Source organism: Pan troglodytes, chromosome 19, assembly GCF_028858775.2.
Source record: "Pan troglodytes isolate AG18354 chromosome 19, NHGRI_mPanTro3-v2.0_pri, whole genome shotgun sequence".
Classification (NCBI taxonomy): Eukaryota; Metazoa; Chordata; class Mammalia; order Primates; family Hominidae; genus Pan; species Pan troglodytes.
In genome coordinates, this window is record NC_072417.2 from 34,821,569 (window position 1) to 34,836,506 (window position 14,938).

Consider the following 14,938-nt stretch of genomic DNA (forward strand, 5'->3'; position numbering starts at 1 on the left):
GGACCTGCACACTTAGAGAGGAGTAAAGAAATCAGGGTTCGATTGGCAAGAAAGAAATGAGGGTAGAGGATGGCTGTTAGGTAAGCAGCCAACAGTTCCCCACAGTAGGACATTTAGATTTTATCCAGTTACTTTCCAACTTCAACATGGTTGCAGTTCATAATAATAGTAATATCTGATACTGCTGAGTGGTTTTTTTTGTATGCTGGTGCTAGAGAGGTGCTTTATATAAATTTTCATTCAATTCTGACAACCACCCTGTAAGATATATGTTATTATGCCCATTTTATTTGTGAGGAAGTTGAGGTTCAATGAGGTTAAGTATCTTGCCCAAGGTAAAAACAAAAACCTAGGAGGAGGAGGGGCTGGCCTGGTTGTCTCCTGGACACTAGAGGAACTTGTACTCACCAGGCAGAGAGGTCCCCTTCCAGGGCCCTTCCTCAACAAGTGAGCATCAGGCCAGGTCTCTGTATCCAAACAAGAGGAGAAACTTACTGAGGAAAGAATTGATCAAGCCTCTGCGGCTGCTGCTGTGGTAAAACTAATATAAGCAGTTACTATTGCTTTATTGCGAATTTCTGTTTACGCACTTGTATTTCCAATGTGATGGCCACAGCTCTAAAAGGGCAGGCGATTCATCTTTGAGCTGCCTGTACCAGTTAGTAGAGCTGACTTGTGAAATGCGTATCAAGTGAGTGAAAGAATGAAGTTATAGTCCCAGACTATTTAATAGCTTACTAAATGACTGAGGCTGGCTGTTTTGCTTTTGAGGGCCCGCCTTGCCTCACCTGGAAAATAAACCGCCTGATTATACGAGAGTGAAGTGTTGTTGCCAGCCTAAATAAGACAATTGTGGAACAAAGAGCCACAAACAACAGTAGCCAAGCATGTATCTTGGAGGCTCCCACATTCAGCACTTGCATTTGTGATCCCACATCCATGCCGTTGCCTTCACTGATCATGGAGTGGGGGATCAGCTTGTCTGAGCCAGCTCAGGACTTGCTCCCTCACTGAAGGTTCCAGAAAACGACACAGTGCTTATTTTAGGTGATGGCTTTCACGCACAAGTGGGCTTTGTACGTGCTGAATAATGTTGCAACTCGTGAAATAATTTTTATTTTCTCTGGAGACTCACCATCCCCTCAAGTGATTTACTACGAAGGCAAAACCTTGGTATAACTTAGTTTTATAATTGTTGAATTTTAATGCTCATAGGAAATATCTGTAACTTCAGTTTTTCATTTTCATCCCCAGTCTTCTATCAATGATGCTGCCGAATTCAGAGTTGTTGCTGATGCCATGAAAGTCATTGGCTTCAAACCTGAGGAGATCCAAACAGTGTATAAGATTTTGGCTACTATTCTGCACTTGGTGAGTAGGGACACCTCTCAGAATGTATTGTCTTCTGCTGAGAACAGGATGCTTTCTCAGAAGATTTTGTTTTTTCCCTGTAGATTTAAAAAGTATTCAGAGAAAATTTTGTACATATTTTGAAGAAATTACTATGTCTGTGGTTCTTGCCATCATTTTATAATATTATGAGGGATTTTCCAAGCTACTATAGGGTTGGAGACTACTACTTCAGTTGATTGTCTTACTGGTATTGTCAAACTTTGAACTGGTTAATTTTAAGGATAAAGGAATTCAGCAGTGATGTGACTACTAGTGGTATAAATTTCTAGTGGCATTTGAAACATAGAATCGTAGGTTATCGGAACTGGATTTTTAATCATCTCATTTTACAGATTGGGAAATAGCCCTGATGGGTGGCATGACTACCTCAAAGGCACAGCCAGCTCATCCCAGAGCCAACACCATAGACCACTTTTGGGCCACTTGTTTCCCACTATACCACACCAAACTTAGAAGTGAAGAACTGTGTGTTAGATTTCTTTCATTAACATTTATATAATTAGAGATACTTAAAATACACTGAACATATAATCTTACAATAAGAATGACAACATGGATTCAAATCTGGAATAAAAATTACTTTTCATTTAATATAGCAAGATTTAACTCTAAATGAATCAGAAATGTGCAGGATCTTTATGAAAAATATTATATAGCAATATAAACAATAAATGTTCCTGACTAGGAAGACTTTAGTATTATAAATTGTCTCATCTGTTTGAATCAGTTTTTAAATACAGTGCAGCAGTCCTTTTCAGAATCCAAACAATAATTTTATTTTTTGTTGTTTTTTTTTGTTTTGTTTTCTTTTTGAGATGGAATCTCGCTCTGTCACCCAGGCTGGAGTGCAGTGGTGCAATCTAGGCTCACTGCAAGCTCCACCTCCCGAGTTCATACCATTCTCCTGCCTCAGCCTCCTGAGTAGCTGGGACTACAGGCGCCTGCCACCACGCCTGGCTAATTTTTTTTATTTTTAGTAGAGACGGGGTTTCACCATAGCCAGGACAGTCTCGATCTCCTGACCTCGTGATCTGCCCATCTCAGCCTCCCAAAGTTCTGGGATTACAGGCGTGAGCCACCGTGCCTGGCCTTTATTTTGTTTTTAACTTGACCTGTTGATTCTAGAATTTACCTGGAAAAAGATCAAATAAAGTATATTAAAGAAGTGTCGTATAGGGTAGGGTAAGGGAGGAGAGGGAACATGACTAGTTCTACCAAACTTAAAATGATAGTAAAAGCTATAGTACTTTATAACTTTCCACAAATTCAGCACCAGATCAACAGATTAATCAACTGATTGGTTAATGTGCTGGACATTTGGTAGATGGTTATAAGTATGTATTGCTTATTGAATGAGTGGAATATAAATAGACTCAAACACTTGAGGAGATTTAACATATTAAAAAGGTGACATTTCAGCTGGGCGGGGTTGCTCACACCTGTAATCCCAGCACTTTGGAAAGTTTGAGGTGGACAGATTGCTTGAACCCAGGAGTTCCAAGACCAGCCTGGGCAACATGGCAAAACCCCATCTATACAAAAAATACAAAAATTAGCCAGGCATGGTGGCACGCATCTGTAGTCCCAGCTATTTAGAGGGGCTGGGGGTGGAAGGATCGCTTAAGCCTGGGACGTTGAGGCTGCAGTGAGCCATGGTGCACCACTGCATTCCAGCCTGGGTGACAGACCCTGTCTCAAAAAAGAGGTGACATTTCAAATCAGAAAAAGCTAGACTGTTCAATAAGTCCCGTTAGAGCAACTAATCATGTGAAAAATAAAGTTAGATTCTTACTTGATACCATATACCAAAATAAATTGTGGATGGATTAAAAAGTTTAAGGAAAAAGGCCAGGCGCGGTGGCTCACGCCTGTAATCCCAGCACTTTGGGAGGCCGAGGTGGGTGGATCACGAGGTCAGGAGGTCGAGACCATCCTAGCTAACATGGTGAAACCCTGTCTCTACTAAAAATACAAAAAATTAGCTGGGCGTGGTGGCAGGCACCTGTAGTCCCAGCTATTCGGGAGGCTGAGGCAGGAGAATGGCGTGATCCCAGCAGGCAGAGCTTGCAGTGAGCCAAGATCGCACCACTTGCACTCCAGCCTGGGCGACAGAGCGAGACTCTGTCTCAAAAATAAATAAATAAATAAAATTAAAAGTTTAAGGAAAACAAAAACTATAAAAGCATTAGAGGAAAGCATCAAATGCTCATAAACCCTTTGGAGTAGGAATGGTCTAAGTATGACACCAAAGAAAGAGAGACCCTAAGGCAAAAGATTCATAGATTCGATTACATAAAAATGTAAAACTTTTATCTATCAAAAACATACACTGAAAGCAAAAAGATAGATGAGTGTCCGGAGAAAGGGAAAAAGTAGATGAAACACTGTTTTTAGATGTTGAGATGTATAATGTATTTAGGAAAATATGTACAAACAAGGTCACCTGAATTATATTTTATATTGGCAAATATATCCTTGACATAATGTTTCATAATGTGTTATTTTTTTCACTTTTGATACAGGGAAATTTAAAATTTGTAGTAGATGGTGACACACCTCTTATTGAGAATGGCAAAGTAGTATCTACCATAGCAGAATTGCTCTCTACTAAGACAGATATGGTTGAGAAAGCCCTTCTTTACCGGACCGTGGCCACAGGCCGTGACATCATTGACAAGCAGCACACAGAACAAGAGGCCAGCTACGGCAGAGACGCCTTTGCCAAGGTGAGAGTGTAACTGACCCTATGTCACCTGGTGTTGATCGCAGTTGCAAATTGAGTGAAATCCTGTGAGCATGTATTCAGACATTCTTGAAAGAGGGTTAAGGCTTTTAGAAACCATAATGATACTTTCTGGCCATTGAAGCCTCGGTAAAACTCCCAGATGTAAGCATCACTGCCAAAAAAGGTTCTGAGAAGAGTGGAAGCTGACTGGGGGTGGCGCTCATGAGGGCTTCACGTGCTGCTTCTCTCACTCAATAATGCTTCGCCAGAGTCAACTGACTGAGCTCTGATCCATTTTTTTTAAGTTTTATTTATTTTTAATTGACAATAATTGTATATGTTTATGGGTACAATGGGATATTTCAGGACATGTACACATTATGGAATGATCAGATCAGACTAATTAGCATACCTCTTACCTCACCTACTTACCATTTATTTGTGGTGAGAACATTTAAAATCCACTCTTAGCAATTTGAAACAATATTATTAGTATTATTATTAATAGTCACCACGCTTTGCAGTGGATCACCACAAATTATTCTTCCTGTCTAACTGAAACTTTACCCTTTGACTAACGTCTCACACTTTCTCCATCCACCCCGCTCCTCTAGCCTCTGGTAATCACCATTCTATTCTCTGCTTCTATGAGTTTGACTTTTTCAGATTGCATATAGGTGAGATCACACAATATTTGTCTTTTTGTGCCTGGCTTATTTCACTTAGCATAATGTCCTCCAGGGCTGTGTACTAAGCCTGCAGTGATAGTACCACAATTTATTTAACCATCTTACTCTTAAGTCACCCACTTTACTTCCCTTTTTTGCAACTGCAAACAATGCTGCACGTCTTTATACATCTATGCTTATACACTAGTGCTTTTGTTTCAGCTGGATGGATTCCCAGGAGTGAGCTTGCCAGGTCAAAGGGTATACTTATTTTATTTTTATTTTTTGAGACGGAGTCTTGCTCTGCCATCCAGGCTGGAGTGCAGTGGCACAATCTTGGCTCACTGCAACCTCCACCTCCCGGGTTCAAGTGATTCTCCTGTCTCAGCCTCCCAAGTAGCTGGGATTACAGGAGTGTGCCACCATGCCCAGCTAATTTTTGTATTTTTAGTAGAGACAAGGTTTCACCATGTTGACCAGGCTGGTCTCGGACTCCAGACCTCAAGCGATCTACCTGCCTTGGCCTCCCAAAGTGCTGGGATTACAGGCATGAGCCACCACACGTGCCATATATTTATTTTAAACTTTAAATTTACTGATTTTATGGCTGCATGGTAATATTTTATTGTTACTTTTATTTCATTACTAGTATATTTGAGCATCTTATCATATTTTTGTAGAGTATTTTAACATATTCTAAGAATTGCCTGGGTATATCTTTTGTGCATTTTTCTTTGGAGCTGTTATCTTTTTATTGTCAATTTCTAAGTGTTCTTAGCATATCATAAACTTTAACCCTTTGTCTGTTATCTGTGTGGCAAGCATTGTATTTTCTCACGTCTAACTTTTGTTGTTGTTGTTTTGCTGGTTGATTAGTTTACTGTCTATTTCATTTTTTACTCTTGTAAGTCTTAGGCTTGGTTTTTAGTTTTGGGGGAATTTGAATTTTTCCTAAGTGCAATGGAGAGCAATAGGGAGGACTTTAAGGAGGGGCAATGACATCAAGTTTGCCCTTTTTTTTTTTTTTTTTTTGAGATGGAGTCTCGCTTTGTTGCCCAAGCTGGAGTGCAGTGGCACAATCTCAGCTCACTGCAAGCTCCGCCTTCCGGGTTCATGCCATTCTCCTGCCTCAGCCTCCCGAGTAGCTGGAACTACAGGCGACCGCCACCACGCCCAGCTAATTTTTTATATTTTTAGTAGAGACAGGGTTTCACCATGTTAGCCAGGATGGTCTCCATCTCCTGACCTTGTGATCCGCCCTCCTCGGCCTCCCAAAGTGCTGGGATTAGGTGTGACCAACCGCGCCCGGCCGTTTTTTTGTCTTTTTATTTTTTCTTTGCTTTTTGAGACGGTGTCTCTCTCTGTCACCCAGGCTGGAGTGCAATGGTATGATCTCAGCTCACTGCAACCTCCACCTCCCAGGTTCAAGCAATTCTCCTGCCTCAGCCTCCTGAGTAGCTAGGATTACAGGCACCTGCCACCATGCCTGGCTAATTTTTGTATTTTTAGTAGAGATGGGGTCTCATCATGTTGGCCAGGCTGGTCTCAAACTCCTGACCTCAGGTGATCTGCCCACCTCAGCTTCCCAGAGTGTTGGGATTACAGGCATGAGCCACTGCACCTGGCAAGTTTGCATTTTTAAAATGATCACTCTGGCCTTAGTATGGAGAATGTTACGGGGGCTAGAGTAAGAATGGAAGCAAAGAGGTCAATTAAGGGGATATTTTGTTAATCCAGGAAAGAGATGAGGGCAGCTTGAGTCAGAAAGGTGGAAGTACAAACGGGGAGAGGAGGATGATTTGAAATGGACTGTGTTGAGAAAATAAAATCCATAGGACCTATTATGTGGAGAATGAGAGAAGCAAGGATAATACTTTAACATGGTCTGGCTCCAGCCCACCTCTCCCACCTCATTTTATACCATACCCAGCCCCCCTTTCTTCAGCCCAGCACATTAGTCTTCTCTCAGTCCTCACAGATTATCCTGATCGCTTTCTCCTTCCAGTCACAGGGCCTGTGCACATCTGTTCCCTCTGCTTGGACTGCTCTTCTCTCCTCTCTTGCTTGGCTACCTCTTACTCATCCTTCTGGTCTCAAGTATCACTTTCCCAGAGAGGCCTTCCCTAACCTTCCTGAGCACTGCATAGATTAAATTCCCCTAAGACCCAATGTACCTCTCCTTTAGTGTGGATGTTTATCTGCGAGGTGGGGGGCAAGTGAGAGAGACAGAGAGAATAATTTTTTCCTTCACTCTATTCCCTAAGTTTCTTGGACATTGAGACCATGTTTTTGTTTGCCTAGACCTGTATCTCTAACAAACTATATATAATAAGTATTCGGCAAATATTTGTTGAATAAATCAGTGAATTTCTAAGTGGTGCTATTTATTTGTGGCTAAAAGTAGGATAGGAACAGTTGTTGGAAGAGGAAAGATCAAGAGTCCTTTGAGTTTGAGATGGCTGTGAGCCATTGAAGAGTCAGTGTCAGGTAGACAGTCAAGCTCTTGAGTCAGGAGCTCAGAGACTGTTCTCTGAGTCTGGATTTGGATAATACTTTTGGGAGTCATATTATATTTGTATTATTTAATCCTGGGTGAGATGATTTAGAAGGTGCTAGAGAGTGAAGAGAAGAGGACCAGGAAGAACTCCAACTTTTACAAGTCAGGTAGAAGAGGAGACTCTACCAAAGGTCACCAAAAAGGAACATCCAGTGAACAAAGAGTAAAATTCAGAAAGGCTATTATCCGAAATCCAGAGAGAAGAGTGTTCCAAGAAGGCAGTGAAAACCTAGGTTGAGTGATGCTGAGCGACAGAGCAAGATGCCCATATGAGGTACGAGAAGTATCTACGTAGAGGTGCTGGGAGTCTTTGATGAGCCATTTCAATGGAGTAATAGGATGTAAGTGGAGACTGGAGTGGATTGAAGAGTAAAGGGGAGGTAATGGATATGGGTGAAGAGAGTGGGTAGCTGGCAGGAGACGTTAAGGAAGGTTTTCTGACGATGTGACATTGCAGAGCACATGTGTATCGGGATGTGAATGTGTGTTAGCGTGTGGCGCCTTTGTCCATGTGTGGCTTAGTGTGTGTGTTCTTTTGCATTGGATGTGTGTTCGATTCTCAGGGAATTTCAACCCTTGATCTTTGGCTCAGATCTTCATTTAGCATTAGAAATCAATATTTATATTTTTTAGAATTCATATAGCTTTAGTGGATCATAGATATTAACTCACTAGCTCTCAACTCTTTATAGTTGATGAAATTAATAATAAAGCAATGAACTGGCTTATTCAAAGGATCAGGCAAACTATTGATATAGCCGGGCAGGGAAACATGCCTGGAGAGTGTCGTTGGAATTGGTATAATGACCGGTAATAATCTTTTAAAAATACAAGCTATTTACTTTAGTTTTGCATACATCAGGTAGTTTGGGTTTTTTTTAATGGACAGTCTACATTTTCATTTGTTCTGCTAAGGCCAGTAATGGCTATGCTAAACAGTGAGAAGGTGGACAGGAATTTAAAACTGATCACAAATCCAAACAGAGGACTCATTCCCAAATTGGCAAGCATTTATGATGCTATTTTCCTTGCAGGCAATATATGAGCGCCTTTTTTGTTGGATCGTTACTCGCATCAATGATATTATTGAGGTCAAGAACTATGACACCACAATCCATGGGAAAAACACTGTTATTGGTGTCTTGGATATCTATGGCTTTGAAATCTTTGACAACAACAGGTAAACGGAAAAGATACTTAAAACCTTGTTGCCTATTTTCTATTTGTTGAAACTTAATTTATTCCTTTTCTTGTAGTTTTGAACAATTCTGTATCAATTACTGCAATGAGAAACTGCAGCAGCTATTTATTCAGCTGGTTCTGAAGCAAGAACAAGAGGAATACCAGCGGGAAGGGATCCCCTGGAAACACGTGAGTGGACTCTTATGGAAAATGCCTTCATGTGTTTCTCATATTATTGATAATGTCAAATTTTATTTTAGGTATTTCTTGATCTTTTGGGGGTATTTGAAACATCTGAACCTTAGCTTTCCTTTTTGGGATATGTAAATACAATTAATTTCATCATTTTTAGGTGGGATTGCTATAATTTGATAGACTGCCTTGTTGATGCCCAGAACATCCTGAGTTAGAACCAGTAAACCTGTTTTCACTTTATGGCTGATACCACGTGGACTTACTGGTTTATATCTGTCTGTTAGGTTTAGCATACTTTATTAAGTTATACCTTAAATTGGCTGAACTTTGCTTCAGAATCTAGTTTCTTCTTCCCCTTTTCCTCCTTTTTCTCCTCTTCTGCTTTGTAGACTATATGGTATTTTATTGTCTTCAGTTAATGTTGTTTATATTCTCTGAAACCTACACATTAAAATACTTGTTTTACTTTGCATTTTCTTGTGTATTACACTTCAATTATCACCTCTACTCTAATCAATCTTTGGGAACTTTTGTATTTGTCAGAGGCAAACTAATCTGGTAAGATATAGCTGGAAAGTATAATGGGTGCACAGTGCAAACCACAGAGATCAAAGCTAAAAGGCATGACTTGTTTGGTTTTTAAATTTCCTGTGATAAGACCTTCTGTTTATGATAGAAATGAGACATAGTAATTTTTCTTGTAAGTTTGCATTTTTAAGCAATTTTGAGAATAAACTTGAAAAATACAAAAACTTTTAAGTTTCTGTAGTTTGAGTTTATATGATTGTTCATCCTCTTGCCAGAGAATAGAAATGAAGCCAGTATTTGTTTTTTGTTATCCAATATAATAGCAGCAAAAAAATATTGGAAATACTGTATTTAAATGACTTTTATCTTCCTTCCTACCTTTCTATTTTCTATTTCCTCTCATTCTGAAATAAAGAGACAATGATATAACAAATAGCTTTCCCACCTCAAAATTGTATCTGCCTTCCATCATGTGTTAAACGTTAGAATACCATAAAAAAGTTGCTCAGGTATATTGGCATAAATTTTACCTATCTGCATATAAACCAAAGGGCTATTTTATATAAGAATTATCTGTAGTTTGACTTAAATAATGAACTCTTCTAATACAATTAAAATTTAATTCAATTCAATTAAGTGTATATGAAGCTTTCTAAGAATGTTGTATAATACACGGTATAACTGAAGCTTGGATTTTTAATACCAAATTTAATCATAAAACTTGTTATTCAAATGTGATTTCAAGATACTAGTCAAAAATATCCTTTCACAATCAGAATATCAAATTTCACAGACATAATTGACAACAGGGTAAGTAATGCAGTGGACTGTTCCAAACATCTCAAAAAGAATCAAGAATCCCAAAATGCAAAAAATTTTCGCTAAATAAACCAAGAACTATTTGTCCTAGAGGGAGCAGAAGGCTAACTCCAAGGTAACAGTTACTTACTACATGGCAGATCCCCCCACAATTAGAATCTCTATTCTGGGTAAAACCCCAAACTTCTAAACATAGTGATTCTTTTTAAAAGATTTTTTATTATGGAAAATTTTAAACACACATTAAGAAGACAGACTATAGTACAGTAAACCCTATATACCCATCACCTGGCTTTAACACATACCAGTTGATTGCCAGTCTTATGCCATCTGTACTATACCCACCTACTCCCAGATTATTTTGAAGCAAATTTCAGATATCACATTATTTCATCTATTCAATTGGGTATCTATTCAGTAAATATTTCCATGTATTTCTCTAAGAGAATTTTACAAAAACCATAATCACAATGCCATTATCATACCTAAAACATTAACAAAAATTCCTTAATATCATAAAATATCCAGTCAGTATACATGTTTCATATTTCCTTAGTTGTCTTCTGGTTGTTGTTTTGCAGGTTAAATTTGGATCCAAATAAGTTTCTTACATTATGATTGATTGATAGGTCTCTTGCATATCTATAGATTTTCTCCATGTTTCTTTTTTTCCTTGAATGATCTCTCTTTGCAATCTTGTGTTGAAGAGAATGAGTCATTTGTTATGGAGTTCCCCATAGTCTGGATTTTGCTAATTGCATTCCTCAGGTGCCATTTAATATGTTTCTCTGTTTCTTGTATGTCCTGTATATTGGTTGTTAGATCTAGAGTCTTGACTGGATTCAGAGTCAGTTTTTTTCCACAGGCCATTTCATAGACTGTGTGTGAACTTCCACCAGGAGGTTCATAATGTCTGGTTATCTGGTACATTCACTTTTAAAAGCTTTCAATGCTGTAGTCTGCAAATCATTTTAACTATTGAGAACTTGATACTCAAGCACAAAGCTGTTTTATCTGGAGTGGGTATGAAAGGCCAGAGCCCCATATCCCTAAGCTACCCCATCACAAGTCTTCTGGCTCCTGGTATCCCTTAGGAAACCTTACGGGAATGCCAAGTTGCTGGAAGAACTTAGTTTGAAAACTACTGGTTTAAGCAATGTTTGAAGCAGTATTAAACTTATAAAGTGAAAGTTACTAGCAGAGACCAATAGCTTTTAGTAATATAATTGGGATTTTAGGGAAGGTAATTCTTTAGTCCCTGGGGCAAAAGACTTCGTCTTTAATTTCATAGTCCCGAAGTCTAAGATGTCAACTATTAATATAGAGCTCCTGCTTTTTGAGTATTTTTAGGATTTTTTTTCCAAAGATGGAAATAACTTTTCTCCCTAATTAGAAATATAATAAATGCCCATAATGAAAGTAAATATTTAGACCTACACTGCTTCACCTCAGTACTACTGAAATTTTGTGCCAGATAATTCTTTGTTGTGGAAGCTGTTCTATGCATTGTAGGATGTTTAGCAGCATCCCTGGCCTCTCCCCACCAAATGACAGTAGCACCCCTACCCCATTTTGACTAGAAATGTCTCCTGATATTGCCAAATGTCCCCTGGTGAGCAAAATTCCCCCTATTTGAGAAACTTTAGTTTAGACAAATCAGAAAAGTATAAAAAACAAAGTAAAAACTACCCAGTTTACAGGTTTCAGTCCATAAGATACAGAAGAGAACATGCAAGACTAGAAATGGAGCTAAAAGCCATGTACAAATAACTGGCATAAAACCTTGGATTTTAAAGCATGAAATGGGAATACATGAGTCACTTGAATGGTCTATTATGAGTATATAGACCTTATAGAAGGTAATGGAGACAGCAATCAGTTTAGGTAACTCCTGCGTAAGATGGGACATAGCAAGATTAAACTGTGTGATCATAAGCTGCCCCTCTTTGAGATGTGCAGCTTGCCTGAGTTGGCCTTTCTTTGTGTGCCTTCTGTGTGTAGTGATAGGTACATTGCAGGCTGTCAGAATAAACAGGTGTGGCAGAGGATTGTTGGACAAACCTTGTACATGTATAGTTGCTGAAAAGCCAGAAGTTATTTATAACTTCATTCAGCTTGTGGAAGTAAAGGAAAAGCTTTTTCTTATCTTTTATAGATATTTATTTCTCAGAATTAAATTCTTTATATTATGCCTAGAAAAATGTCAAAATTCTACTGAATTTTTTCAAATTGTTCAAAATTCTATTGAAGCTTTTTAACTTTGGGGAAACCAAAAGAAATGCTCTTTTGGATTTTAGTCATTCAGGGTCATGTAACTAAAAATGCAAGTTCTTTTTTTTTTTTTCCGTTTTAAGTGGAGTTTATTTAACACTAAGAGATAAAGGGTTGTTAACAAACACAATGACAAATGGACATCTGATTGGGATGAGGCATTATCCTGTACACATAATGTTGATATTTTTGTGTACCCTCAGTGCATAGCATTTACACATAGAGCCACTACTGCACAGCACAAGAGTATCTGAAGAGGCTGAATCAGAGTAAGGCTGTTTAAAAGACTGAAATTTTTTAGTATGTATATTCTGTATGAAAACAGAACTTTTGAACTGGCAGGTAGAAGGCAACTCTGCCAAACACTACAGTTAAAGCCCCCACTTTAGTGCACAGTTCCACCCCTTCCATCTGCATGCATGACACATTAACAGTATTTAAAGGTAAACGAGGCACTTTGTGGCAACTGCAGCCATCGTTATGAACATATTGCACAACATTTCTAGAACTAAACATTTAACTTGTACCCTACTTTTATAAAATTGCAAGTTTTGTGTAGTACCTTAACTTTATTATGAAGTAGTATATCAGATAGTACTTTAAGGTTATTTGTTGGCCCTTTGTGGAAGGTGGACCTTACAGTTAATGGCAGGCAGATTGGTATGAAGGAGTAGGGTTGGGTGTGGGATCTGGAGGCAGGATTAAAATGAGTTTGTAATGGGAGAAATGGTGTCTACCTTATTATCTTTGCCTTGGGCTGTACTAATCTCAGACAGTGTATTTCATGATAGAAAGTTAACAAAGAAATTTAAAAATAAACCTCTGTTAGAATGTGTACTCTTTTTAGCGTAAGACCTCTTTAATGTTATTCACACATTTGACACCAAAGTAGTTTTACCTGAACTCCTGATACAAATGGGGGCATCAGGGTTTAACCTGGCCTGGTCACTGTTCTCTTCAGAATTCCCTCCTTGCTGTGTCCTACAGATTGACTACTTCAACAATCAGATCATTGTTGACCTCGTGGAGCAACAGCACAAAGGGATCATTGCAATCCTTGATGATGCTTGCATGAATGTCGGCAAAGTCACCGATGAAATGTTTCTTGAAGCACTTAACAGTAAATTGGGCAAACACGCACATTTTTCCAGCCGAAAGGTAATGTGTTTAATGACACCTTCTTCCTTTTATCTGTGAGGTTCTCCTTATTGTTTGATGGAGTTCAACGACTTTATATGTTGGGATAAAAGAATGTCCCCTTTAATAAGAAAGAAAAGTCACAAACATTCATTAAATGATTTGTTGCTGTGGATAAATTCTGCCTCTCTGGTTTATAGTATGAAGAAATTGATAAAATCATGTTAATCCAGGAGAGGGAGCTCCAGACTATGCAATTTGGTAGAAACAGGAAAAATGAGCATGATTCTTTAGAAAGCATGATGTCATTTGTAACCAATAGATGTAGAGTCCTTGCTCATGTGCTAGAATTTTGCTCCTGCATCTGATAATTCTGGCATGGAAAATAGCTTTTGTCCTTGACTTTTTACTGTAATCCTCAGTAACAAAATGTGTTGTGCACTCTGCTGTACTTCTTCAGATCATATGACTTTCTTGAAAACAGAGAGATTCTAGTTGTAATTCTAGTTATTACAGAGAAACTTATTCATTAAATAAATGCGTATCCTTTTAACTCTCCATTTTTCAGGATCTAAAAATGTGATAAACAGATCACATATCTGTAGTAATTGGTGACAATTGTGATTATCAGACCTTTGTGCTGATATGGACATATCATTTGCATGGAATATTCCATTTGCATGGAATATGTTTGCTATTAATATTTGTTCAAGAAATTTGTGTTAGAAGAGGAACACATCATCATCGCCCCTGAGACTTCCCTACACATAGTCTTGTCTAGTAACCATATGCTAAAGGGAAAACAGGCCCCTGCTCCTTCACATCCATAGAAAAAGGGGGCAAACATTTCTGCCTCTCCAGAGTTCCATATAAATCTCTGACACTGCCATTTTTTAGTGTGAATAAAGTCTATTTTCTAACTTATCTCCTTTGAAATTATGTAATCAGAACAGAGAAATTCCACAATTAACTAGCTAAAGCCCACATCGTCAAGAAATAGATTACTAGCTGACATTTATTTTAGGCCAGTTTTTCTAAAATATTCTCCTTGGTCTGTTACTGAGGATTGATAGTAACCCTACTACAAGTTGGCTTTCAGATACTACAGTCTGCTCTTTCATGTTAGGGTTTTGGGTTAGAGGTACTGCTTCAGTCATTCCCTATTTACACCACAAATACCTAATAAGTGCTTCTTATCTTCCAGGTGCAATCCTAGGTGCTGGGGACAGAGTACTGGGCAAAGTTAGAAGTCACCTAAATAATTTAGAGTGATGCTTTTAAAGATGGCATGATTACATGGGCAAATGTCCTATCTTTGAGGGAAAGTTTATAAATGCCCTTTATAATCACAGTTCAGGTTTGGAGACTCACTTAGCACGGTGCCTACCAGATGGTAGACATTCAATCAGTGTTTGTAAAGTTGAATTGAATTGTTCCCAATCA

The 14,938-nt window shown here is 38.5% G+C and overlaps 1 protein-coding gene across 14 annotated transcripts in view; it reads left to right on the plus strand.

Annotated features, from left to right (window-relative positions):
- The window catches only part of MYO1D (myosin ID), a 382,937-nt gene that overhangs the window by 106,916 nt on the left and 261,083 nt on the right, over window positions 1-14,938 (plus strand). For all 14 annotated transcript variants that reach the window (XR_001710866.3, XR_010152910.1, XM_063798726.1 and 11 more), the window contains exons 7-11: window positions 1,255-1,371; window positions 3,936-4,139; window positions 8,398-8,543; window positions 8,620-8,734; window positions 13,346-13,516. Coding sequence is in view for 12 of the 14 variants with exons in the window: in XM_063798726.1 (XP_063654796.1) it covers window positions 1,255-1,371; window positions 3,936-4,139; window positions 8,398-8,543; window positions 8,620-8,734; window positions 13,346-13,516 (753 nt within the window). In the remaining 2 variants the exon portion in view is untranslated. The remainder of the gene's footprint in view (window positions 1-1,254; window positions 1,372-3,935; window positions 4,140-8,397; window positions 8,544-8,619; window positions 8,735-13,345; window positions 13,517-14,938) is intronic.